The sequence below is a fragment of the Aedes albopictus genome, chromosome 2 (assembly GCF_035046485.1).
Source record: "Aedes albopictus strain Foshan chromosome 2, AalbF5, whole genome shotgun sequence".
NCBI classification, from domain to species: domain Eukaryota; kingdom Metazoa; phylum Arthropoda; class Insecta; order Diptera; family Culicidae; genus Aedes; species Aedes albopictus.
In genome coordinates, this window is record NC_085137.1 from 465201779 (window position 1) to 465229165 (window position 27387).

Here is a 27387-nt window from a genome sequence, read left to right on the forward strand (position 1 = left end):
GCCCTAAAATGTGGGGGCCCGGCGCCCGGCCCCCCTTAGATCCGTTCCTGATTATATTGTGTCAATATAAACAATGCTCGCTGTTTACATTAATTCAAGTTAAACTGACACAATAAAAGTTAGAGCAAGTTTTGAATCTTTGAACTTGAAGAAGGGGCAAGCATCTAGAGATATCCTGCAGGCTGTGCAAGTGGCTGCTTTGTTGTATCTCGAGAGATGAAAATTCCTTATTTTGCTTTGAAAGTATTCATTATGAGTAAGAATTTGCCTACCCATGAATAAGTTAGTTATGAAAATTTGCTGATCAATTTCAATTCTTCGGTATGAAGATGGATAACCGGTTTTTGTTTCAGCTGTTGTCATAACCTAAATTTCTAGAATAAAATCCTTGATTACAGGACATATAAAAGATATTTTCGTACAACATGTTTATCATTTCATAGACAATTAAGAGAAAATAATCAAATTGAGATTACCTACAGTAGAGTGTAGTAACAGTAAGTTCCTAAAAGTTTCTAAATTATCTGGCTGCCTTAACATTTCAAACAAATAAATTCTAGCTGTTGATAGAGGAAACTCCTTCATCTAATTATCCGCCCTCACATTGCAAGATTAGCAATCTCCAAGTATCTATAAATAACCACGAAAAGGTTATTTCGAGAGTACTCTTCAAATAATCCGCATAACATCTTCTAGCATTGTTTCTTTTCTGGGCCAAGATGCTTCGCCAGCTCATTCATCATCTTTCCACAAGAGATACCCTGCAAGAGGTTCTGACAAAATAAGGAACATACACCTCGGAAAACAACAGACTCCTACACTTTTGCCAGAGTTATTCCCCCCCCGCTCTCCCCGCGCACCATCACTCGCTCACGTACCTTGTTAATGTGCGAACGTGACTTACATGACAGCCTTGGCGCCATCGTCATTCTTTCCCAAGCGAGCGGGCCAAGATAGGACGACTTCTTCTTATATTTTTCTTCGACCACGATCTCCGACTCACCGCACTTTGGAACTTCCTTCCCTCCATCCACTAGCACCACCATACGGCTTGGAAACGGATAAATTAATTATTTACACAAAAGCCAGTCTTCAACCGATGCGACCCAACACGTCGTCGTTGGGCGATGGTGGTGGTTCATAATACGGAGAGTTTGTATATTTTTTTCCTGACCCAATTATTTGAGTCTTATGGCATATGTGGGAGTTTGCAGGATGTGGTGGAGGAAGCTGGATCAAAATAAGTTAGACATATGAAATATTGCGTATTGAACTGTTGAAAGCAAAGATATAAGACACATAGGTCTCCAGTTAGCCTAGTGATTAACCCAAGCAACACGACTTGTTTCAAAGCCAGTACCAGCAACATCAGTGCAATTTATTCACTGTTCAAATTAAGGACAAAAGAACACAATTGCTTCTCCTTTGAAACGCAAAAAGCGCAAATTTTAAATCGTTGTGCAACTTAAGCTAGGGGGAATGATAAAAAAATGAAAAAAATATATTCAGACTCAAACCATGGACACCAGGAGTATTAACCACTCACCTTACACACTACACCAGAAGCTCTGTGAAAGATTTGCTGCTCAATGCACCATAAAAGCTACTGAAGTTACGCGTTACTTCATTGTACCGTCTTTGCCACAAGTTAGAAAGCTGTCAAAATGAAAAGACGCGCAAGTTTTCCGCAACACATTTGGAACCTAATCTGAACAAACAAACCAGAGTAAGATGTTTCATGTGTGTTACATAGCACATTTAATGCAAGCTGACTGTATTGCCACTTGTGAGGAATATGTAAGCTCCGCCTCCATAAATCGATGTTAAATACGATGTTATTTGTAATTCCTATGAAACAAAGCTGCAACTTAACGATATTCGGAGTTTAAATGCAACTCAACTGACAAGATGGAAGTTGCGTGCGCTTTTATTGCAACTCTTTTAGACCAAAGCATAGAAAACCACATTTTGGATGATGTTGCAGGTGCTGCTTGGGAAGGCTATAGATCGCCAATCCGGAGACAGCGGGTTCGATTCCCGTTCCGGTCGGGAAAAATTTCTCGACTTCCTGGGTATAGTGTGTCATTGTACTTGCCTCACAATATACAAATTCATGCAATGGCAAGCAAAGGAATCCCTTCAATTAATAACTGTGGAAATGCTCAAAGAACACTAAGTTGAAGCGAAGCAGGCCAAGTTTCAGTGGAGATGTAGAGCCATATACAGTATGCGGCAGGAAAAAATGCGAAAGTGTTTTTCAACTTCAAACCTTATTTTCGTCCATTTGACATTAACCAATCTATGTTTCAACGTTCCATGATCTATAATAGGCTAGTTTTCTGAAAAGTGAAATAAAAAATTTCCCATTTTGGTCACTAACCTTTACAGGGCGGCGCCTGAAGATGAAGACAACCAGAATTTTCAAACCGCAGAAAATCGCACAGGTCGCTAAATTTCGCATCTGATAAAACAAAATATTTGATTTTCTCTACAATATCATCAAATATATGTACTTAGGCCGATGCAAATATTTAATTTGTTTTATGTCACCCCCCCCTTCAAAAATCTCAAAATATTGAAGGGGCGAAAAAAAAACATGGCGTCTCATGACTCCATTTTCAATAGACAATTTTTTTACAAGCAACTATTTTTCAATAGTTGAAAAATATTTTTTCAATAGTTGGTAAAAATTCCAATTTTTCAATAGTTTTTTTTCGTTTGTTCCTTATTTATTTTTGTCCCCCCCCTCGTACCTGATGAGAGGTCTCGGACATAAAAGAAAAATAATATTTGCATCGGCCTTATTTCATCTGGTATGTGAAACTACATGGCTCTGGATCAGTGTGGTCTGGTTGTTCATCGAATTTGAGCTAATTTTGTTACTGTTATAGTCATTTTGTTTAATGACCATTGGGCGCGCAGTTTATTGATATCCGCTTATTAGGCCTACATTATCACATGTTAAACATCAAATATGTTCATTTTTATTTTTCAGTGCTAGAATATAGACATTGACTGATACACTGTCATGAAAAAATAGTCATATATATCCCATATTTAGCGTGTAATAGTGCCTTGAACTTTTCGCATTTTTTCCTGCCGCACCCTGTAGAAGAAGAAGATATAAGACACAAGATACCGTGATGTTACAAAATTTTGACGCCTTTGAGGGTCAGGGTTTCTAGTATAAATCATCAGTACGACCATAAAGCCAAAATATTTCTTCGGATTCCTTGTAAAATTTGCAGTAAACATGGTTTGTTGAAAATGTAGTTTTCCTTGAGAAAACTTGTTTAAAATGAGAATTAGTAGCGCCCACTCGAGCATAACATCTCTGTGAATAAGACTTTCCAGAGATTGCTTCGAAAATTCCTCCAAAGTAAAAACATATTCCAGGAATAATTTTGGGAATTTCTCTTGGGATTTCTTTAAAAACTTTACCAAATTCTTTGCGAAATTTGCTCTGCAATTCATTTTGAAATGCTTCTAGAATCTAGATACTTTTGCACACATTTTTTTCAGAGGTTCTTTTATCACATCGTTCTGAGATTCCTTCACAAATTATTGAAAAAATCCACGGCTTCATTTGGAATTTTTCATCAGAGGTGCTCAAGAGATTCCTTCAGAAATCCCACAAGTGCTTCCTTTCATGAATTTCACAAGGTTTTTTTCAGAAAATTTTGCATAAATTCGTTTTTTTTGTCTGTATTAACGAGATTTTTAACCCTAGGCTAGTTCATCTCGGGATCCACGTTTTACTTCCCTTCCGAAGGAAGAACCCACATTTTGTGAGTATGTCGGGAGTGGGATTCGATCCCAGGTCCTCGGCGTGATAGTCAAGTGTTCTAACCATCACACCAGGTCCGCTCCACATAAATTTGTTTGCAAATACCTCTAAGATTATTTTTCAGAAATTCCTCCAAATATTTTTCTAATAATTTATCAAGATACATATACACTCCCGTTCAAAAGTTTGGGGTCACCCCCTCAAAAACATGTCATTTTTTTAGGCCCATATCTCCGCCAATTTGCGTCCGATTTCAAAACCCTAAGTTTCATTCAAAAGATAATAAGTCAAAGAAACTTTGAACATGATTTATAACAAACTTTTTCAAAAACATTTGTATGTAAACTTAACCCAAAGTTGCCAAATTTTCTAAAAAATGAATATAAACTTACGGCAGTGTCGCTGGAAGTTGGGTCGACCAAATTTTAAGATGAGAGCGGTAATATGACCCATTTTCTATTAGCTTTCAACTGCTTTTTACAGATCTTAGCTAAAAAATCTAGAAAAAAAGTTATTAAGTAAATTAATCCTTGATGTCATCGGCCAAAAGTTTGGGGTCATCCCTCAATATGATGTATCGGCCAAAAGTTTGGGGTCACTTTCGTAAAACATGGAAAAGTGATTTATTTATATCTTTGTCATCTTTCATTCAATTTTAATTCTTCTTGGCTTATTTGAAACAAAATGAATGACACTTACTGTATAGACATTGAACCACACATATTTGTTGAAATTTACATACTAAAACTTAACGTAAAGTTGCCTCATTTTTTGAAGCGTGGTAAAATGTGCTAACTTTACATAACATTTTAATATACAAAAATCGTTAAATACGTTAAGTTGAAGACATCAAACGTAAATTTAGTTAATTATCTTTGAAATGAGCCAAAAATAATTAAAATTGAACTATAGATGACGAAGATATAAATAAATCACTTTTCCATGTTTTACGATAGTGACCCCAAACTTTTGGCCGATACATCATATTGAATGGTGACCCCAAACTTTTGGTCGATGACATCAAGGATTAATTTACTTAATAACTTTTTTTCTAGATTTTTCAGCTAAGTTCTGTAAAAAGCAGTTGAAAGCTAATAGAAAATGGGTCATATTACCGCTCTCATCTTAAAATTTGGTCGACCCAACTTCCAGCGACACTGCCGTAAGTTTATATTCATTTTTTAAAAAATTTGGCAACTTTGGGTTAAGTTTACATACAATTTTTTTTGAAAAAGTTTCTTTTAAATCATGTTCAAAGTTTCTTTGACTTATTATCTTTTGAATGAAACCTAGGGTTTTGAAATCGGACGCAAATTGGCGGAGATATGGGCCTAAAAAAATGACATGTTTTTGAGGGGGTGACCTCAAACTTTTGAACGGGAGTGTATATAAAGGTATTTTTCCAAGGTTTTTCCAAAAAAAAAAAACTCACAAATTTTCACCAGGAATTCGTTTTGAATTTCCTTCTTGGATTGCTCCAGAAATTCACCTCAGAATGCCTTCACAGATTTCACAGATTCACATAAAATGTTCCTGAGATTCATTCATAAAATTTCTTCGATGATAGCCAGGGATCCCTTCTAAAATTCCTATAGATTTTTATCCAAAGCATTTTCAAGGATTTCAGTGATTTGTTCGCAATTTCATCCGAAGGATTTTCTCAAAATCTTCCAAAAAATCCTTCAGAAATTCCTATTGGGATTCATCCGGAAATAAGTACAAGGAATTCTTCATATTATCCATCAGGGATTATTTCTTGAAAAATCTCAAATAGCTACTTCTGAAATTATTCTATGAACTTTTCAGAAAATAGTATTGGAAACTGATCGTACTGAAAAATCCTGTTTGATGTAATCCATGTTTTATTTGTGTTTTATAGACATATTCCAGGAATAATTTCGGGAATTTCTTTTTGGATTGCTTCAACCACTTCACTAAGAGTTATTTCAGGAATTCGCTGTGGGATTATTTTAAACGCTACTTGTTGTATCAGACATTTATCCAGAGATTCCTTAAACACATCCTTCAGGGATTTCTTCAGAATATCAGAAAGTATTTCAAAATCAAATAGTACCAGAAAATCCTGCAGTGTTAGATTTAACCATTTCTCCCTAAAGATTCCTCCAGAAATACCTTGAGGATTTCTTTTGCAGAATATTTTGGCTTTGTTTTTCAAAGATGCCCATGATATTCCTCCATAGATAATATCAGATCCTACTAGTGATTCATAAATTTTACAAAAAAATAAAAAAATTCAAAATTTTTACAAAAATAAAAATCAGAAAATCTTGCATGATTTTGTTTTGAAATATCCCCATGATTTGTTTTCAGAAATTCCTCCAAAGATTTCTTTTACATTTCATCAAGATATATATTGGAACATTTTTCCAGAGATTTTCCATAATTATCTTTACATTTTTTCACAAGGATGCGTTCTGAATTTTCTACTTGGATTCCTCCAGAAACTCACCCCGTAAATCCTTCACATACTCTTAAAAATGAAAATTTGACGAAACCACACCCCAAATTTTCAAGAGCACAAAACTAAAGAACCAATTGATGGTTTGACCTGAAAAGTTTATCGTTTCAATCAACTTTTCAGCGCAAACGGTCACTTGGTTCTTCAGATTTGTGCTCTTCCGGGTGTGGCTTCATCATTTCTTTACCCATTCACTATATTTTGATACTCCCAAAAATTCATACTGATTTTTTTTTCGAGGATAGCAAGAGATTCCTCCTGAAATTACTATAAATATTTATTTAATAATTCAACCCTCAAGCAGCCGCGTCTTTGACCACCCTCAGCGACACCACGCACACACTGTGAAGCACAAGCGTGCATTTTTCATAGCTTACTTTACTTACCGATCAGGCTAAGGCCGGAGTGGCCTCTGCTGTACATAGTAGCCGCCTCCATTCCACTCGGTCCATGGCTGTTTGTCTCCAGTTCCGCACTCTGCGTAGGGTCCGCAGATCGTCCTCCACTTGGTCGACCCACTTAGCTCGCTGCGCTCCACGTCTTCTTGTACCGGTCGGATGACTCTCGAGCATTTTTCATGGCGCGTGTATTCAATACACGACGCGACTGCTCCCGGGTTAATAAATTTCTTCACGGATTCTCTCAAAACATCCTCCATTAACAGATACGCGTATTTCGGCTACCACTTGTAATCTTCCTCAGTGGATAACTGACACTGAGGAAGATTACAAGTGGTAGTCGAAATACGCGTATCTGTCAAAGGATAAGCAATGAGGGCGGAATTAAAAGGTACGAAACTGATTACACTCATTCGGATAGTGTATTCTGCTTAGAGGATATGAAAAGTCGGTACAAGATCCTCCATTATTTCGAAATTTTATTTGATGTTTCGTTTACCAATTCCCCTTGAGATTCTCTCATACATTTTCCTAGGGATTCCACCAGAAATTTTGCCAAAAAATTTTTTTTTCAGGATTTTTTTCATGAAATACTTAAAAATTTCACCATGATTTTTTAACAAATTCCTGCAGGAATTCGTTCAGACATCAGTTGTAAAAATTCGTCAGATTTTTGCCTTGATATTTATTCAAGATTTTCTTCTAGAGAGTTTTTTGGAAAATTCTGTCAGAGTTACTTCAGAAATTATTCGTCTATATATATTTTTTTAAATTGATCAAAAATTGCCCCAGAGAGTTTTTTTTTTATTTGAAACATAAATTTCTATAGATTTTCCTTTTAGAATTATTTCAAAACGCATATCTTCGAAATACTTGTTTGGAAATTTTCTTCAGGAATTGCCCAAGACTTTACTCTAGACGCTAGAATTTCGTTTCCACAAGCCCTACTAGGAAAGTAATTCAACACATTTTTTTTAGGAAATATAGCATGGATTGCTTATGAGGAAACAAACCATCATCGTTTAGCAAAAATTAAAAAGTAGTTTTCTCGCTGAAATCTCAACCAATGTTAATAAAAAATTGTTATTGCACTCTGGCCGCCATTTCAATGCCGCCATTTTCAATGACGGTTTTGTGACTTAGAGGAAGAAATTGCTTTTGAAAAATTGACGATTGCTGATAACTGAATGATGATAAGCCTACAGAAATTTCTCCAGAAATTCGTCCAGGCAGGCGCTAATATTTTTTTTTCTAGTGATTCTTTCGCTAATTAGTCTAAAGATCCCTCAAGAAATGGCCTTGAATATTCCATTATAGAATCTTCCACACATTTCTTAAAACTTTCCTACCTGTTTTTTTTTTTGAAAATCTTTCAGGGATTTATTTGGAAATGGTCTACAGAGATTTGTTCAAAAATAACTCTTTTTTTCAGAAATATTTCAAGGGATTCTTTCACAATTTTTTTCATGAGTTGCTTCACAAATTCCTTCAAGAATTTTTTTCAAGAATATCTCCAGAGTTTCCTCCAAAAATTTCTCTGGAGATTTGCCACAAGTTTCTACATGGAACGCTTTAGAAAACCTTCCATGGATTTATTCAGCAATTTATTCTTATTTCTGTAGATTACTGTAGAAAGTTCTTAATTTCTATTTCTATGTCAAGAACGTATTTCCGGAAAAACTTCTTGAAAAACAATAATTGAAAATAGATAAAAAAAAATTCCAAATCAACAAAAAAATGTTGTTAATCAATTATTTTTTGATTGTTTATCAAAGTTACATTTTTGAAAAAAAAAAAGTTGGCAGTTGTATTTATCTAATGAAATAACAAATTAGTAATAAAAAAACTTTTGCATCATATTCATCTTGATCCATTGATTTCGAGCTCGTCGAACATCGATGGTGCCCTAGAGCTACAATGAGAAGTAAAGGGCTTAACATTTTATAGATTTCCTAATTCTTCCAAAGTTTTCTTTAGAAACTCTTGAAACTCTTCCATCAGAAAGTCCTCCAGGCATTATTTTACAAAATCTTCCATGGATTCCTTCAACACATTCTTTCAAGGATTCGATAATAAAAATTTTAGTATGGGATGCTTCAAAAGCTTCTCCAGAAACTTCTTCAGAAAATTATCCAAAATTTCCTTCAGAAAAACAAACAGATTCCTCCAGTAATTTCTCCAACGATTACTCTAGAAAACCTTTCCTAGACTTCTTTAGCAATTTCCCTATGGGTTTTCAGAAATCTTTGCGGGGATCCTTTTGCCAATTTTTTCTTAATAAATTCTCCAAAAAATACTTCAGAAAGTTCTTCACAAATTTAGAAATACTTTAGAAAACCTGAATTCCTTTCAAAATTCCTTCATGGAATCCTCTTAAAATTCTAACTGGATTTTTCAAAAATCTTCCACGGATTCATTTATTATTTCCTGCAGGAAATCCTAAAATCTGACCCGGGTTCTTTGAGGATTTTCTCCAGTGGTTCAAACAAACAAATTTCAATGGTTTCCCACCAGGAATTTGTTTAGATATGTTAAAAAAAATAGTCGAAAATTTTTCAAGAAGTTTTTAAGAATAAAAATCTATGAATGCTTTCAGAAACTCTTCCAGGTATTCTTTAAGAAAATCTTCTTAGAATTCCTGTAGAAAATCAGTCTAATGAATGAGAAATTTCCCGTGGATAGCTTCAGATTTTTTCATTCGGAGATTATTTCGAAAATTCGTCCCGGGGTTTCCTTAGAAAATCTACAGGGATTCCATTGGAAATTCCCAAAAGAAATTATAGTTTTTTTATTCTGGGATTTATTCTGGAATTTCTCCACGTATTTCCTCAGAAGTTGTTTCGGGATCACCTCCAGAAATATCTCGAGGAGTCATTCAGATACTTCTCTCAAACATTTTACTAGGAGTTTCAACAGTGTTTTATCTTTTGGAACTTGTCATTTTTTTCGAGCTTGAGCTTGATTGACCGCCCGTAGATACTACTCCAGTATCGCCAGACCAGCTACACTCATACAAGGAACCAATGAGATATCTGCCGGAGACTAAGCAGGCATCTTCAGTGTGTGAGCGTCAGTGATCTTCTATCTTGTAGGTTAATATGAGGAAGGGGAAGCAAGAGATGATTGCAATAATTTGTATTCACATCAGACCGAATATACCTCTGCGTTTGCACAAATTCATCCGGATTTCGGAGTGTTGGTAGGATTTGGTAGAGGGCTCACACATAGGTGCGTGAATGCCAGGCGAAAGATGATATAATTGTGTGTATTTTATTATTCTGAAGATGGGCGGCACACAGTTCGCATGATTGCATAACTCGTAGGCGTTATACTATAGATACTATGCAGTGAAAGTTGGAAGGAAGGGAAACGGATTATTTCCAACCCGTTTCTGGTTCTAGCGATGGCTCTGCACTAACATGGGTTAAATATGTAGAAAGGAAGGAGAAAGTATATAGAAAGATATAAATTAGGAGAAAAGAGACGGGACAGGGTTTAAACCCAGGACCTTCTGCATACGAATCAGAAGCGGTAGCCACTAGACCACCAAACTTTGAGAAACTTATTTGAGAACTTGTCATTTTTTTTCGAATGTTTGAAGAGGTTTGTTCATGTGTTTCTCCAGATATTCCTCCAGGAACTCCTCTAGAAAATTGTCCAGGAATTTTATAAAAGGATTTCTTCATGAATTCTTCTAAAAATAGACCTGGAGATTACTTTGTGGAATAACAACAGAAGTTTTCCAGGGGGTTTTTAGGTTGTCTTTCAGGGATTCACCTTGCATTTTTTTTTCAGATATTCCTCCAGGGATACTTCCAAAACATCCTTCAGAGATTTCTACAATAATTCGGCTAGAAATTTATTCCTAAAATACTTCAATAATTCATACCATCCCATATTTTTGGAAGTTCTTCCAGCGGTCTCCAAAGAAATTCACCAGATATTCCAAAGAAAATTCGAGAATTTCTCCATGTATTTTCTCGGAGATTCTTTCGGGATTTCCTCCAAAAATAATTCTGATTTCATTCAGATATATGTATATCCAAAACATTTTATTAAAAGTTTTGACAGCATTCTTTTTTTTGAAATTGCTAATGGTATTCTTCTGGATTAAAAATGAAACAAAAATTTCAGGATTTCTGCTGGAATTGTTCTGAAAATATATCTAGAGATTATTTTTTGAGCACCACCAGGAGTTTCCCAAAGAGTTTTTTCAGGTAATTTTCCAGCGATTTCCCTTACGTTTTTTGCTGATATTCTCCCAGGGATTCTTTCAAAAATTCCTCCAGAGATTTCTTCCTTTCGATAATCCTTCAAAAATTCATTTAAAAGTTTTCCCAGAAATTCATTTAACAATATATTCAAGGATTCCTTTTGAAATATCTCTAAGGACTCTTTCAGTATCCCAGGAATTTCTTGAGAAATTTCAGTTGATTGTTTTTTTTTCTCAGAAAATCCTTCAGTCATTTATTTTGGAGCAAGGAAAAATTCCTAGGAGTAAAGTTCTTCATGTTCCTCTCCTTCCAAAGGCGTAAAACCTACTCTTTTTTCTGAAACTTTTTACCAACAATATTTACTTCCAGTGAGGACAACATGTCTTGTTCAGATATTCACGCAAAGATTCAATTTTCAGTGGCTCCAATGGTTACCAACACATTTAATGCGCTCATGTCCAAAGATTTAATGAAAATGGGCAATGCAATATGGTGATGTGTTCAACACTATTTCAACAAAAATATGCATCAATGAGAAATAAATTTCTTTTAACTGTGTGCTGCATTTCTTTTCTAAATAATTACCGTCCAGATAAGGAAAAAATATCCAAATAATGTTCTTAGAGTGCGATACTGGAATCACTTTCATGAGGGTGCCTCCGAGCAGAGGTCAAGTACTGACGATCAATCTGTGAGATAAGAGATAAGAGGTAAAAGTACTGAAAATAATAGCAAAAATTTGTTCTTGAACTACCTAACCAATAGCAAAATTTGATATTTAAAGATCAATCAAATAGCTCACTGCTATTGATTAGATCTTACCAAGAGCTAGATGTGCTATGATGATGATGATGTTCCAGGAGTAAAATTGAGATATTATTTTCAGTACTTTTACATCTTATCTCAAACAAACAAATATCACTTTTTGATCCCCGTATCAAAATATGCTATTATTGAGCTATTTTACTCTGCTCGGGTAGCAGTGTAGGAGTGCCGAAACTTGGAAACCCTTGGAGGGTGGAAGCTCTGAATTTACCTTGAAACCACTGGTAAATGCTACTAGAATGGCCATGTGGTCTGTGCTTAGAATGTCTCACTTGCAGAATCGTTTCATAATGAAAGTTCCTCAAACTTTTTTAGTATCGTCGTGCTTGCCACAGGATAATGTCCAAATGGTCAAATAACAAATAACGTTTTTAGTTAATAACTGTGACGGAGCTCGCTTAGGCTGAGAAGCAGTCAATATTCCCCATTCCCATACCAGAAAATAAGATGTAGAATCCATCCAAATCCTTAAACCGTATCGACCAACGTCTGAGAAAATCCCATCACAAAGTATGTTTTTCCAAGCCGGCGTTTTTCGCTGATCCAAAGAAAAATATTTCTTCCGGATTTGGCTTCATAAAAGACATTTCGGGCTGATGACTCCCCGACAAGAGCAGTCAGCAACAACGCGGAGCTCCGCGGAAACAAAACCAAACGTCTAGCGGCCATCTATTAGAATTGCTTTGTTTGTTTGTTGTAGCAGCGAGTACACAACCTACATGAATGAGTATTTTTGTATATACAAACGGAATCAACTGCCGCCCGGAGGGGCTATCCATCCCAGGACGGTACGGCCCAGAACACGTGGCGTCCTTCTCGGGATGATTTTCTTCTTCGGCTGCCGTTGAATTGTCGCCGCAGGAACTTCGAGATGGCGTAACGTGGGTGGCACCGCGGCGGAAGATGGCAGTCACAGAAAAGTTTGCTTGTTAGTCACCCGAGCGCGCGGAGGTTTTGTTTCTAGTTCTGGACTATACGTTCGCTAATTGGACGGGAATTGGATGCTGTTCTGTCGGTAGCGAACGGTCGTCACTGTGGTGGAGTGCTTGTTAAGCTGCTTGCAACTTGTGTTCTTGTAAGTCGTTAGAAAAAGCTAGTTTGGGCATTACGGTGGTAGTTTGCATACACCTACACCCAGGAAAACGGGACGTCTAACGATGGTGTCCGCCCTGAAATTGACGATGTTTTCAAATTGATTTGCTTCGAGGAAACTCATGATGATAAGAAATAGGAGTAATAATGGCTTAGGCAGTTTTAGAACCTATTTTCGTTTGCAGAGTACATGAAGACATTCGAATCTATTTTGTTATCATTAAACTATTGATATTTTACCGTATTTTGCGAAGTTATCATTATCCTAAGCTTAAGTATTTACCGGGTAGAAATATAGATACTATAATAAATAGAATAATGAAACAATTACAAATACGAAACATGGTGTCACGTCTTCCTTCTGCACTCCGCCGTAGATGGTATGCAACACCTTCCGTTCCAAAACTCCAAGGGCGCGTTGGTCCTCTACACGTAGGGTCCATGTTTCGTGTCCTTGGAGGACTACCGGTCTAATCAGCGTTTTGTAGATAGTTAACTTCGTGTGACGGCGATCGTAGTTCTGCGGAGTCCAAAGTAAGATCGGTTTCCTGCCACAATGCGTCTCTGAATTTCTCTACTGGTGTCGTTGTCGGCGGTCACCAGTGAGCCCAAGTACACGAATTCTTCAACCGCCTCGATTTCATCACCGTCGATATTAATTCGGGGTGGCGGGCGCGGTGATTCCTCCCTAGAGCCCTTTACCATCATGTACTTTGTCTTCGACACATTAATGACTAATCCGATTCGCCAGGCTTCACTCTTTAGTCGGATGGACGTATCCGCCATCATCGTCTCAAATTTACGAGCAATAATATCAATATCATCAGCGAAACCAAGCAACTGAACGGACTTCGTGAAAATCGTTCCACTCGTGTTTATCCCCGCTCTCCTAATTACACCCTCTAAAGCAATGTTGAACAGCAAGCATGAAAGACCATCACCTTGCCTTAACCCTCTGCGAGAGATTCGAAGGGACTCGAGAGTGTCCCTGATACTCGAAATACGCACATCACTCGATCCATCATCGCCTTGATCAATCGTATCAGTTTATCCGGGAATCCGTATTCGTGCATAATCTGCCATAGCTGTTCTCAATCGATTGTATCATACGCCGATTTGAAATCGATGAACAAGTGATGTGTGAGCACGTTGTATTCGCGGCATTTCTGCAACACCTGGCCGATGGCGAACATCTGGTCCGTTGTAGCGCGTTCACCCATAAATCCAGCCTGATATTGCCCCACGAACTCTCTTGCAATCGGTGATAGACGGCGGCATAAAATTTGAGAGAGTATCTTGTAGGCAGCGCTCAGTAGTGTGATCGCGCGAAAGTTCCCGCAATTCAACTTGTCGCCCTTTTTGTAGATGGGACACACGATAGCTTCCATCCATTCCTCCGGTAATACTTCCTCCTCCCAAATCTTGGTAATGACCCAGTGTAGTGCTCTCACCAGTACTTCTCCACCGTATATTAGAAGCTCGCTTTGTAGTTGATCTGATTCAGCAACTTTGTTGATTTTCAACCGGCCAACCTCCTCCTCAATACAATGTCTTGGCTTGTGCGCATACTCCTAAATCTGTACCACCCCAGACAACCAGTAATCGTATAAGATGCTGCATAAGATGATAAAGTGGAGGCCATATACGTGCAAGCCTCCATTTAGGCGCGTGTAAGATGTACGTATATCGCCTCCACTTTAACATCTTATGCAACATCTTATACGATCACTAGTTGACTGGGACGCCACCTTCGGTGCTTGCAACGTTGCCATTGGTATCAGTAGGTATTGAGTTCTGCCTGTTCCGTGCCTGTCTATAACGTGCCTCATTCGCTCTCGTATGGTGTTGCAGCATTCTCGTCCATGCTGCATACTTCTCGTTTTTCAACTGTTTACATTCGCCGTCGCACCAGTCGTTTCTATGATTCGGAGTCGCGAAGCCTAATACTACAGCCGAGGTACTATCTCGATACTACCTCGCATCGGATGTCCCTCCAGCCATCTTCAAGTGTAGCTGCGCCAAGCTGCTCTTCCGTTGGTAGGGCCACTGCAAACTGTTGCGCGTAGTCTTGAGCCACTTCTACGTTACGCAGCTGCTCGATGTTGAGCCGCGGCGTTCGACTTCGACGCGTGGTGATAACTGTCGAAAGTTTATAGCGCATGCATACAGCGACTAAATAGTGATCCGAATCTATATTCGCACTGCGGTATGTGCGGACATAGATTATATCCGAGAAGAATCTACCGTCGATTAGAACGTGGTCGATTCGGTTTTCTGTTTGATGGTCGTGTGATCTCCAGGTGGCTTTGTGGACATCTTTGCGGGGGAAGAAGGTGCTTCGGACTACCATTCCACGGGAGGCAAAGTTTACGCATCGCTGGTCGTTATCATTCGATACCCCAAGCAACACACTTGTCACCGTAGAGTCACGGCGGCGCAGGTTTTTGTTGCGCAGACGTTACTGTGACTTACTTCTAGCAAGTAAGTATTTATTTGACTTCTGCGCAACAAAAACCTGCGCCGACGTGACTCTTCTGTGACAAGTGTGTTACTTGGGACGGCGTGCAGGCTGTTTCACCCGATTACCGGTCTGTACATTTTCTCCCTTCCTACCTGCGCGTTCATGTCTCCGACAACGATTTTCACGTCACGCGGCGAGTAACCATGTATGTTTGCTCTAACTGTGCGCAGAACGCTTCTTTCTCTTTATCAGGTCTCCCTTCATGTGGACAGTACACGTTGACGAAGGTGTAGTTGAAGAAACGGCCCTTAACCCGTATCCGCCCAACAGAAAGAAAAAAATTCAAATGGCTGCCATTTCGTCAATTTTCAACCGATTTCTTTCATTTTTTGACCATTGCATTGTTTTGATGCCTAGTTTTAGGAAACCTATTGGTCATTTTTGAATTGTCCGGCTATCCGGAGTTATTCCGGTGAGTCACTGGGTCACATCCGGTAAAAATGACCCCAACTTCCTTTTGCCACTCAATTTCTTAGAGTAACTGCTGAAAATCCAGTTTCATTTTAACAAATTTTCATAATCCAGACCACAGTGATATTTTCAGAAGCAAATTAGGCGATGTAACCAGTTCTAGGCTGGGTCCCTGCTTGGAATCTACTCCAGGGACCCTCAGGGAACCGGCCCAAGAGCGGTCAAATATTATTTTACGATCAAGTTGAGCAATATGGGTATCAAACTTCAACATTTTCTAATACCAGTTAGAAAACGGTCACTAGAAGATGTTTTGCGCACATTGGCCACCGGGAGGACCGATCCGGTGGTCCCACGCGGAACAAGATGTCGGCCATTTTGAAAACTGTTTGCATCCCACACTGGGCAGAACGCTAGTGCTCTGGATAACCATCCTAGAGGTTTCGTATCTTCAGAGAAATGTCTTGTAACAGTTTTTACTATAATCTGGTTATCTAATACTTGATCTAGATAAGTTGAAACTGATCTAGATCAGTTCTATGTTTTCATAGAAGTGTCCTAGAAAAAAAAATTCTTCTGCAAAGACGTTCATACTGCTGTTTTTGACATTTCTCCCGAAGGCACCTGGACTGTAAAATGTAAACAAAAGGCACAGTGGGCCACTTCATGAAAAATGTCAAAAAAATCATGTTTGATCAATTTTACGTAAAAAAATATTCTAAAAGAATGCTTTTACTACACGTTTGCAACTGTATCCGCCCAGCAGAAAACAAAATATTCAAATGGCTGCCTTTTCGTCAATTTTCAACCGATTTCTTTCATCTTAGAACCATTTGAATCGTATTGATGCCTAGTTTTAGGAATCTTGTTTGTCATTTTTGGATTGTCCGCCTATCCGGAGTTCCCTTTGGGACTAAATGCTCAAATTCCAGTTATATTTCAACGAATTTTCACAGTTTAGCCCAGAATGATACTTTCAGAATCAAATTAGACTTCCCATACTTGGATTATTCTCCAGAGCCCTCAGGATACCGGTCTGAGTATGGTCAAATATTATTTTTCGTCCGAGTTTAGCAATATGGGTATCCAACTTCATCATTTTCTGATACCAGATAGGAAATGGTCTTTAGAAGTTGTTTTTGGCATATTGGCCTCAGGTAATTCTGTTAGATCCCCCGGGTAGCTAGATATCGGCTATTTTGAAAATTGCTTGCGTCTCGATGGTATAAATGTCTAACTTCAGCATATGCAAAGTTCGTTTGATATATAGTTATGAGCAGATGTTCCTGCGATATTAGCCACCCAGAGTACCGTTCCGATGACTAAACTATGGAACTAAACAAGGGCCGTTCAAAAACCACGTAGACTTTTAGGGAGGGAGATCTGGTCAAAGTTTATGCTCCATAATTTCGAAATTTTGAATGAACGAAAGTCTAAAAGTGGGTAGGGGTGTTTTGAGATGACCAAAATTCGGTTTACGTGATTTATGAACGACCCCAAATAAAACAGTAGTTCAAAACGGGAAAAGCACGTTTGTCGACATTTTCAACGCAAAGATGTGGAAATAACGTTATACTATGTTCTGCAAAATTGTTACACATTTGACACCATACACACGGAAGACAGTCCCGGTGTTCCCCCGGGAAATCTGCATCCGGAGGAATTGAGCATTTTTTTTTCTAACCAATTGGTACTACGGTTTCGAAATGTCGTCTATTCAAGGCATGGATTGTTTGAAAGAATGTTTCGGTGTTATCCCGTGGAATCTGTTTTCGGAGAAATTTAAATATTTTTCAATACGGCAATTAGGGTATTGTACCATTTGGGCAGGTGTACCTATTTTGGGCACTTGTGGCTATAACTAAGTCAACTTCAAACCGATTGATTTGAATTATTGTACAAAGTTAAATACTGTACGTGCCTAACTCTGGACAAAATTTCAAATCAATCGGTTTGAAATTGACTTAGTTATAACAGCGAGTGCCCAAAATAGGTACATCTGCCCAAATGGTGCAAGACCCTATCTATTTTGCGAGCCGATTTCACGAATGAAAATATGACAGGACGTGTAGTATAATATCAGTATCAACACGTTATGACATATATGGGTATCGAGAAAATTGACAAATGGACGAAAAAAAATCGGAACTATGAAGGTGATGATTTTTTTTTGCAGTTTTTCGTTAAAAAGTGAAAAAGGGCAGGTTTTTTGCCATTTTTTACAAACACGACCATAAGAAACCCCGTAGGAAGAAAAAGTGTTTCTCGGTTCAACAACCTTCGAAGTCGCGATTTTTTTCGACTAGACTAATTTATATTTTTTTCCTCTCTGCTACTTCTAAGTAGCTGATCGAAATAGGAACGTCTATAAATTTCATCACAATTCGTGAGGGGAGGAGCGGGAATTGAGCAACGACTCATACAAAAAATCCAGAGTTCTCAATCAAAATGTGTTATATAGGGGCTTTTGCGTGACGTAATTTATGGTCGTTCCATTATGTTAGAAGTTAGTATCAGTGTGTGGGTCTATATGAAATGCCTTCACAGTGACGTATATTTCAAAATTGCAACACATACACCGATGCCGCTGATTTGCTTTGAAGTACACGCTAACCCTCAGCTACCCAGATTGATGTCAAAGCGACCCAGATTGAGCAAAACTGCAGTTACCCTAATCTGGGTAAAGGCACCTTTACTCAAATCTGGGTTACCGATGTTGGTGGCAAAATCTGGGTAACCGGTACCCAGCTCCTCCGGGACCTTAATTTTGTTAATTTATTTCCAATTTAGATTTTTAATAGAAAGCTCCCAAGTCCCATGTGCTTTTCACTTACCTGATGCAGGAAAACAGTTCCCTGGAAGAATCTCACTGTTTCCCCGTCATTGATCCTCATATTTTGCGTGGAAACATCCATAATTGTCAGCGTTCGCCTGACCGCTGCCATATTCTCAAGCCGGAAAATGACAAAGTGCCGATTACCCAGATCTTTACCCAGATCCAACCAATCTGGGTTTTCGGGTTACCCGGATTTTGACAACTGCTAACAACATGAAAATCCGGGTAGAATCGACCCAGGCGATGGGTAGTTTCAGGTTAGCGTGTATGTATGCATGCGCTCAAACCGATGACGCTAAAATCATTTTAACGAAACTTTTATCTCCTTGCGTATTTCGCAATAGATAAAATACTTTCCCCATGTTTTTTCTTATCGCTTGGTACAAACTTTGACAGATTGCTACATATTCTCTCGTTATGGAAAGACTTGTGAAGTCCTGTGCTTTGATGCGAATGAAAACACAAAACTATGTAACTCGAGATCAATTACTTCGGAAAAATAATTTAAGCGTGTTTGTTTAGATTTCGTCATCAATGACCGATGTCGGCGTCGCGTGAGTTGCCTTTGATTCAAGCGTATCCATTCAACAGCTTTAGCAGTGAGTATATATTGAAAAGTGAAAGAAAATGTACAGTGCTAATTCATCAGAAAGTGGAGAAGAAATTCCAGATGAGTTTTCAAACGATGAAACAGTTTCTGACACAAGCTCCGAAAAATCCATCGTCAGGTAAGTTATACCGGCAAAATCAATTCAACAATGAAATATGTAACTAGATCTTCATTGATGCAGTGAAGAAGACTACAGCGATGTCGCTGATACCGAATCATACACTGGAAAAAATGGAACAAAATGGCGAAAATCCGCTCCGGCCAATAGACCTTTACCTGGGGTTTTCAATGAGCAGCATCATGGGCTTACCGACTATTCAAAAAAATTTGTCACGGCAAAAGATGCCTTTGAGTTGTTTATTTCACAAGAATCCTTGCAAGTCATGGTGAAATATACTAATCTATTCGCAATTAGGAACAACAAAAAATGGAAAAAGGTAACTACAGCAGAAATGAAGGCGTTCATGGGAATTTTGATTGCAGCTGGAAGACTGCATCAAAATGATCTCAACACTCATTTATTGTGGGATTCAGAAGACACGTGGAGTGCGTCTTTTTTCAAAATCGCAATGTCTAGAGAAAGATTCAAGAAGATTTATGACAACTGGAGATTTGACGACAAGGCGACAAGGAACAGGCGCTTCCAAAAATCCAAAAACAAGTTAGAACCGATCAGAACCATTTACGACGATTTTGTTGAAAGATGTGTCAACAATTACAATCCCGGGAAACACCTTACCATAGATGAGAGACTATGTGTTTTTAGAGGTAAGTTTTATTTTTATAATATCAGATAAATGTTTGTGTTTTTTTTTCAACTAGTGTAATACAAAATTGCTTTACTTGATAAAAAAGTCAAACCTCCATAAGTCTATATTACCAGCAATATTACCAGCGGCTCATGAGTATATCAGTTAGTGGAACTGTAAATCTTTGGGAAGCCGTTTGAAGCACCATTCGATTAATCCAGAACTTATTTTCCAGTATAGAAAAAAATATCTTCACTAACTGTATACTTGAGATGGCATGGGGGGGATGCACGATTAGTAGTCTAGAGCCACCTGTACAAAAATATTTTCCTCAAATTGTGTACGAGTTCAATAGTTGTGGTCTCATTCAAAAGATAATAAAAAACTTCAGACACGATTTTTTACAAAATCCTTTGTATACATTTTTGTCCTAAAATTGCTACGTTTTCTGAAATATTAATTAAAACTTGAAGTGGAACAATTCGTCGTTAAAATCATCGTTATCATCAAATATTTGAAAGCACTTTATTATTACTTTTGAGCTTTTAGTAAAACTTTTACTTGATACTTTAGTTTAATTTAAAAACACTTCACTAATACTTCACTTTTGCAAAAGAATAAATAGAAATCAATAACTCTTAAAAAATCTAGAAAGAATTTTCAAGTTTTCCTTTAACCCTTTGGAGCCGGAGGGGTCATATGTGACCCCGACGATGAATCCGAGCATAACGAACGTGTTCGACACCAGCGAGGTTGCGTCGACCACGGCGAAAAAAATCGGCTCCAAAATGTTAAAAGACAGTATTTTTTATTTTTTTTTATTTGCAAAGCTGAAGTTATAGTGAAATGGTTTTGAAGTTAACTAGAGTTTCAAATTCTAAAGCTGCTTTTATGTTCAAAACTATTTTACAGAGAAAAACAAAGTGCTTTTTAATTTAAGAAAAATGATGACGAATACTTGAGCCTTTAGGCCGATTAGGCCTTTAGTGTCGATGGAAATTTGGTCGACCAAATTTTAAAACGGTAGCAGCAATAAAACCTATTTTCCATTAGGCCTATATTGCACTATATTTGATTTAGTGGAAAGTTTCCAAAGTAAATAAACTTTTGATGACATCGACCAGTTCAGTTCATCCCTCAATATAAAATATCAGCCAAAAGTATCGTAAGACATGCAAAAGTAATTTGCAGATATCTACATCATCTTCTTCATTTTTTTTATTTCTTTCAAAATATAAACTGACATTTTTGCCTTTCTCGTACACTAAGTGTACTGGAAAGGCTATATGTTCACTCCAAAAATGACTTTTTGATAGAAGGCCCGGAGGGTCGAGTCATATATACCAATCGACTCAGCTCGACGAATTGAGGTGATGTCTGTGTGTATGTATGTGTGTATGTGTGTGTGTGTGTATGTGTGTATGTGTGTGGACAAAAAAACTCACATCACTTTTTGGCAGTAAACCTCGACCGATTTTAATGACCGACGGTTCATTCGACGCGTAATCTGGTCCTATTGTTTCCTATTGAAAATGGTTCGGATCGGTCCAGCCGTTCCGGAGTTATGGCCCTTTAGGTGTTCCGGACAGGTACCCCTGGAAGGGGCCAGACATAAAAATGCAACAAACCCATGCATGCGACCCATCAAACCACGACATTTTCGATTATCTGATGAACGGTAAGCAGAAAAATTGTCAAAGACCGTATTTGAACCAGTAGTGTTCCGGAACCGGTTCCGGAAGTCCCGCCGGAAGTGGCCAAATATGAAAGTGAACACAACCCATTCATGCGACACATCAAACAGCGGCATTTTCGGTAACCTGATGAACGAAAATAGTATTAGACAATATCTGAACCGGTAGTGTTCCGGAACCGGTTCCGGATGTCCTGCCGGCAGTGGCCAAATATAAGAGTGAACCAAACTCATGCATGCGACACATCAAACGGCAGCATTTTCGTTAACCTAATGAACGGTTAGCAGGAAAACAGTTTTACACCATATCTGAACCGGTAGTGTTCCGGAACCGTTTCCGGATGTCCCGACGGAATTGGCCAAATATAAAAGTGAACCAATTCCATGCATACAATACATCAGAGTGCGGCTTTTTTGATAACATCATGAAAGATTTGCAAGAAACTAGTCTCTGACCATAGCTCAACCGGTAGTGTTCCGGAACCGGTTCCCGATGTCCCACCGGAAGTGGCCAAATATAAGAGTGAACCAAACTCATGCATGCGACACATCAAACGGCAGCATTTTCGGTAACCTGATGAACAATTAGCAAGAAAATTGCCTCAGACCAAATTTGGGACAACAGGTCCTGCCCGGGAACCGATTTTGGGTGCCTCGTTTCAAGTGGTCAAATATAAAAGTGACCCGAACCTATGCATGTGACACACCAAATCGCGGTTTTTTGAATAACCTAAGTAACATTTTGTCAGCAAAAAATATCAGACGCATATTTGGGAGAATCGGTGGTGTTGAAGAACAGGTAACAAGTGCCCCGCCGGAAATGGTAAAATATAGAAGTGAATCAAAACCAGTCATGGGGCCATCCAGTAAGTGCGTCACAATCCTAGGGCGGAGCGGGAGGTGGTTTTTAAAGTGTGACAAGCAATGTATTAAGTATAAGAAAAATCCGTACGAAGGGAGGATGGGGGGGGGGGGTCCAAAATTCCCAATTTCAGCGTGACATACTCTTAATGGATGCTCCTCATGCAACACATCAATTCGCGGCTTTTTAGGCAGCCTGATGAACAGTTAACAAGAAAATAGCCATAGACAATATCTGGGACAACCAGTAGTGTCATGGAATCGGTTCCAGGTGTCCGCCGGAAATGATCAAACGTAAAATTGAACCAAACCCATGTGGCACATCAAATAGTGGAACTATGAAAGTGAACAAAACAATGTTAGCGATAAATCAAATCGTGACTTTTTCGATAGCCTGGTAAATGTTGGGTACCGCACCGCCAGTCGGGGTGACATTCGCTCAATATACTAACATTTATTAAAGTGATTATCAAAAAGTGGATAGTATTTGATAAATATAACTTGCGGCAAAGGAAGCCCTTCAATTAATAACTGTGGAAGTGCTCAAAGAACACTAAGTTGAAGCGAGGCAGGTCAAGTCCCAGTGCGGACGTAGTGCCATAAAGAAGAAGAATAAGAACTTGCGTTGACCATCCGCTGTAAAAAAAGTCACATTTTGTTGATTTTCCATTAAGAAAACGTGCTGTGAATATCATGGTTAAGCGTACTGTACAAAATCGTCATTTTAAAATGCCCAGTAGAAAAAGCTTAACACCGGTCAGTAAGAGAACCCTACAAATGTGAATTACAACAACTGAGAGTATTCATATTATTTTATGGATAATTCGGTGTTTGTTTTAGAAATAAATGTAAGATTCAAGCTAAGTTAAAAATACACGCATACCAGTTTCTAGGTAGACGATAAGGATATATTACTTTCGTGTTTTGAGAATGCTAGTTGGAGTTATATCTAAGGCTTAGCGGATGTATTGTAATGGATCATTAATCGTTTACAATGAATGTGGTCAAACTTTCACGTTTATTTGTCTGTGATGTTATTTTAAAGTGACTTGACACTAATAGATTGTGCGCAAGCATCTATGTATTCAATAGTTTTGATTTGCAAGCGATACGTCTCACATTGAACTATTTTGTTTGACTTTTCGTGTTTGGCCCAATGTCACCCACTAGAAGGGATAAAATTGGGCCAATTTCAATTAGACTATATTATTGTCAAAATTAAAGTTGAAGCATTTATACTTTAAACAATCCCAAACAACATGAAACTGAACGTGTCTACTGAATTCAACATTGATTAAGAGCTAAAATATTGTTGTAACGACCTACAAAGGGATGGACTATGCAGTTTTGGCCCAATGACATCCCCACTGATGGTAAGATTTAAAGTGAAGAAATGGTCGAAGTATTCATATATGCATTAAAATAACATCGTGACCAAAGCAATCTCATCAAATCACACCATTTCAAATTCATGTGGTGCACAGTGGTCCAGATTTGAAATACCTGGTAGAAATTGCCAAATCATAGTAGTCTACTAGTTTTAACCTAAATGAATAAGGCTTCAGTATTATTAAGATCTCAATTTCATTTTTTTGACATTTTCATTATTTTTCAATTTCTTCGAAGAAAGTCCGAAAAAAATAACTGTTTTTCATACAATTTGACAATATAGGTATCACCATGGTGCTACTGTTTTGGCAGTTCTTCGCACTCGTTTAAACTCGTTTATGTTCATTATCAAAAATGCTATATTTTTCCAGCAGCAGTATCGTAACAAGATACAAAATCAATATTTTCAAATTCTTTAAAAGTTATTCAATGATCATGACATTATAGACAAGTGCTCGATATACTGTAACCCATTAGATACATGTTCAAAAATTGAGTTTCAGTCAGCTTTTCCCAAAACTGGACCTCTGTGCGGTGTTAATATAAAGTAGGATAGATCAACTTATTATGGAAAAATTATAATTTGTCACATCAACACAGAATAAAGTTTTTCCAATCTCCTTTTGCGTCTAAAATTACTGTGCACAATTTTAGTGCGGCTGGTTGAGCCCTCGCTCTTCTCATTGCAATTTAATATTGAATGGAAAATTTCCCTTTTCTGCATTTTTGTCATAAGGTCAACTTTTACATAAATCGTATTAAGCGGCTAACGTCGACGGAAAGATCATGAGAACATATTCGACGAGAAAGGCACTACCACCACTAGGTGGATTAATCTGGGTTTTTTAAATCTATACATACACAAAATGTTAACGTAAAGCTGCTTCATTTAAATAAAAGTATAAAATGTATTAGTATTATATAAAATGTATATGAATAAAGAGCATAGAATAGTATAATCTATTTCAAAGGAGCCGAGATTAAAACATATTTCACTCAATTAAAAATAATGCAATCTGATGATTAGATATATGTAATATTATTTTCAGGTAAAGTTCCATTTCGGGTCTACATGCGAGCAAAGCCTGGGAAATACGGCATCAAAGTTTGGTGTTGTTCGTGCGTTGATTGCACATACATATGCAATCTCCAGGTTTATTGCGGAAAGACTGAAGGTAAAGTCGAAAAAGGCCAAGGAAAAAGAGTTGTTGGAGACCTGATAAAGCCTTTTACAATGGCCTGGAGAGAATTGACTGTGGATAATTTCTTCACATCAGTAGAACTTTGCGAGGAGTTATGGGAAAAGAAGACGATTCTCACAGGCACTGTTCGGCACAATAAAACGAATGTTCCACCGGAATTCAAAAATTCAAAAGGACGTAAACAGAACACAACATTAGTTGGACACGCCGGTGTGAAAACTTTGACATCTTTCATCAATGGTAAGAAAAAAAAGCCAGTTATACTCCTTTCCTCAGCTACTCCAGAATGCGATGAACCAGGAAAAAAACCTGCAATAGTACAGCACTACAACAACACTAAAGGAGCTGTGGATGCAGGAGACTTCATTACAAGAAAGACTAACTGCGTAAGGAAGACACGAGTTTGGACAAAAAAGCTTATCATGGAGCTTATTAGCGTTGCATGCTTGAATGCAAGTTGCCTATTTAAGAAAAAGTATCCACTTGTTGCAAAAGGGAACCATCGTTGGAGATCGGACTTTCTCAAAGAACTATGTAATGAGCTTATTCTGGAAAATGTCAAGGCAAGAGAGAAATCAACTAAAATTCGTCAAAAGCTGAAATTGCAAATGCAGAATTTTACTTCTCAAACATTTGAAAGTTATACCAAAACACTGAACTATGCAACTGCTGCGTCCATGTGTCTCAAGCAACTGAGACATGTTCTGCTTGTTTATCAAGTGTTTGTATGCAACATATTTGCGAAAGAAGCATAACGTTTTGTAAAAAGTGCTGCGGAAGCGGAAAATTCGTACAAAATGTTCCACAACTAAAAAGAGCTCGTTGTCAACGGTGCAAAAAGGACCGCAAGACGAAGGTTACATGTGCAAAGTGCAAAATGTTCATCTGTGTAGACTGTCAAAAAAAAGTGTCGTTTAAATTTTGCGTGAAATGTATTGATTCAATTTGAAGAGCAACAACGAGATGTATACTTGTGCTATGAGAGTTTAATAAAAAAATTTATCATATAAACCACCTTTGAAAACACAAAACTATTTTCAACGATAGCGAGTATCTTGCATTCATACATCGGATGAGTGCAGAAATATTGAGAAAATTATCAAATAGAAAAAAAAATCAAATCAAATCAATAGAAAATTATCAAATCAAAAATCAAATTGAGAAAATTATCAAATCAAAATTATCATATCAAATATCAAACCAAAATGCCTACACCTAGATTTGTTTAGCCTCGTTTTATCTCGTAGAAGCGAAACTATAAATGGATTATTTCTCCAGGTGGCCAAAACCATGGTTCCAAACGATTCTGAAAAAAAAAATGATTATAGGCACTGCGGTGTTGCCGCACATTTCCATTTTTTCAAAGCCATGTTCTGCGGTTAATCGCCAAAACTGCTTTCCGGGTGACCAATGCCTTTAGAGCGTACCGCTGGTGCATTCGACTGTTCTTTTCAAACTGTTTCGTGGTGGCCTGTCAGCAGTGCTGAAAATGTCATTTTGAGATATCTAAATTCAATCACATCCAGGATCCAGCTCATTTTAGAAGCTCAACCTGAGAATTTGACATATGAAAAACTTGTGCGGCTAGACCAGTTCTACAAGAAAATCACAATATTTTTTTTTTTAAACTGACAAGCCACCACAAAACATTTTCAATGGGAGTACACACTTGTGTTAAAAAACAAATGAAATAATAGATTTCGTATTACTGTGGTGCCGTATATTTAAATTTCTCCGAAAACAGATTCCACGGGATAACACCGAAACATTCTTTCAAACAATCCATGCCTTGAATAGACGACATTTCGAAACCGTAGTACCAATTGGTTAGAAAAAAAAATGCTCAATTCCTCCGGATGCAGATTTCCCGGGGGAACACCGGGACTGTCTTCCGTGTGTATGGTGTCAAATGTGTAACAATTTTGCAGAACATAGTATAACGTTATTTCCACATCTTTGCGTTGAAAATGTCGACAAACGTGCTTTTCCCGTTTTGAACTACTGTTTTATTTGGGGTCGTTCATAAATCACGTAAACCGAATTTTGGTCATCTCAAAACACCCCTACCCACTTTTAGACTTTCGTTCATTCAAAATTTCGAAATTATGGAGCATAAACTTTGACCAGATCTCCCTCCCTAAAAGTCTACGTGGTTTTTGAACGGCCCTTGTTTAGTTCCATAGTTTAGTCATCGGAACGGTACTCTGGGTGGCTAATATCGCAGGAACATCTGCTCATAACTATATATCAAACGAACTTTGCATATGCTGAAGTTAGACATTTATACCATCGAGACGCAAGCAATTTTCAAAATAGCCGA

At 37.8% G+C, this 27387-nt stretch overlaps 2 protein-coding genes across 2 annotated transcripts in view; both read left to right on the forward strand.

The window, feature by feature from the left end:
- LOC109418868 (uncharacterized) overlaps window positions 1-27387 on the forward strand; it is a 515512-nt gene that overhangs the window by 233083 nt on the left and 255042 nt on the right. The gene's annotated exons all lie outside the window — the stretch shown is intronic.
- Window positions 24750-26231, forward strand: LOC115254602 (piggyBac transposable element-derived protein 4-like). Its single transcript, XM_062849238.1, has one exon. It carries the CDS (start codon window positions 24938-24940, stop codon window positions 25820-25822), a length of 885 nt encoding a protein of 294 aa, XP_062705222.1. The 5' UTR covers window positions 24750-24937; the 3' UTR covers window positions 25823-26231.

Coding starts and splice junctions, on each gene's coding strand:
- LOC115254602 (XM_062849238.1), top strand. CDS start 24,938: ATGCGAGCAAAGCCTGGGAAATACGGCATCAAAGTTTGGTGTTGTTCG.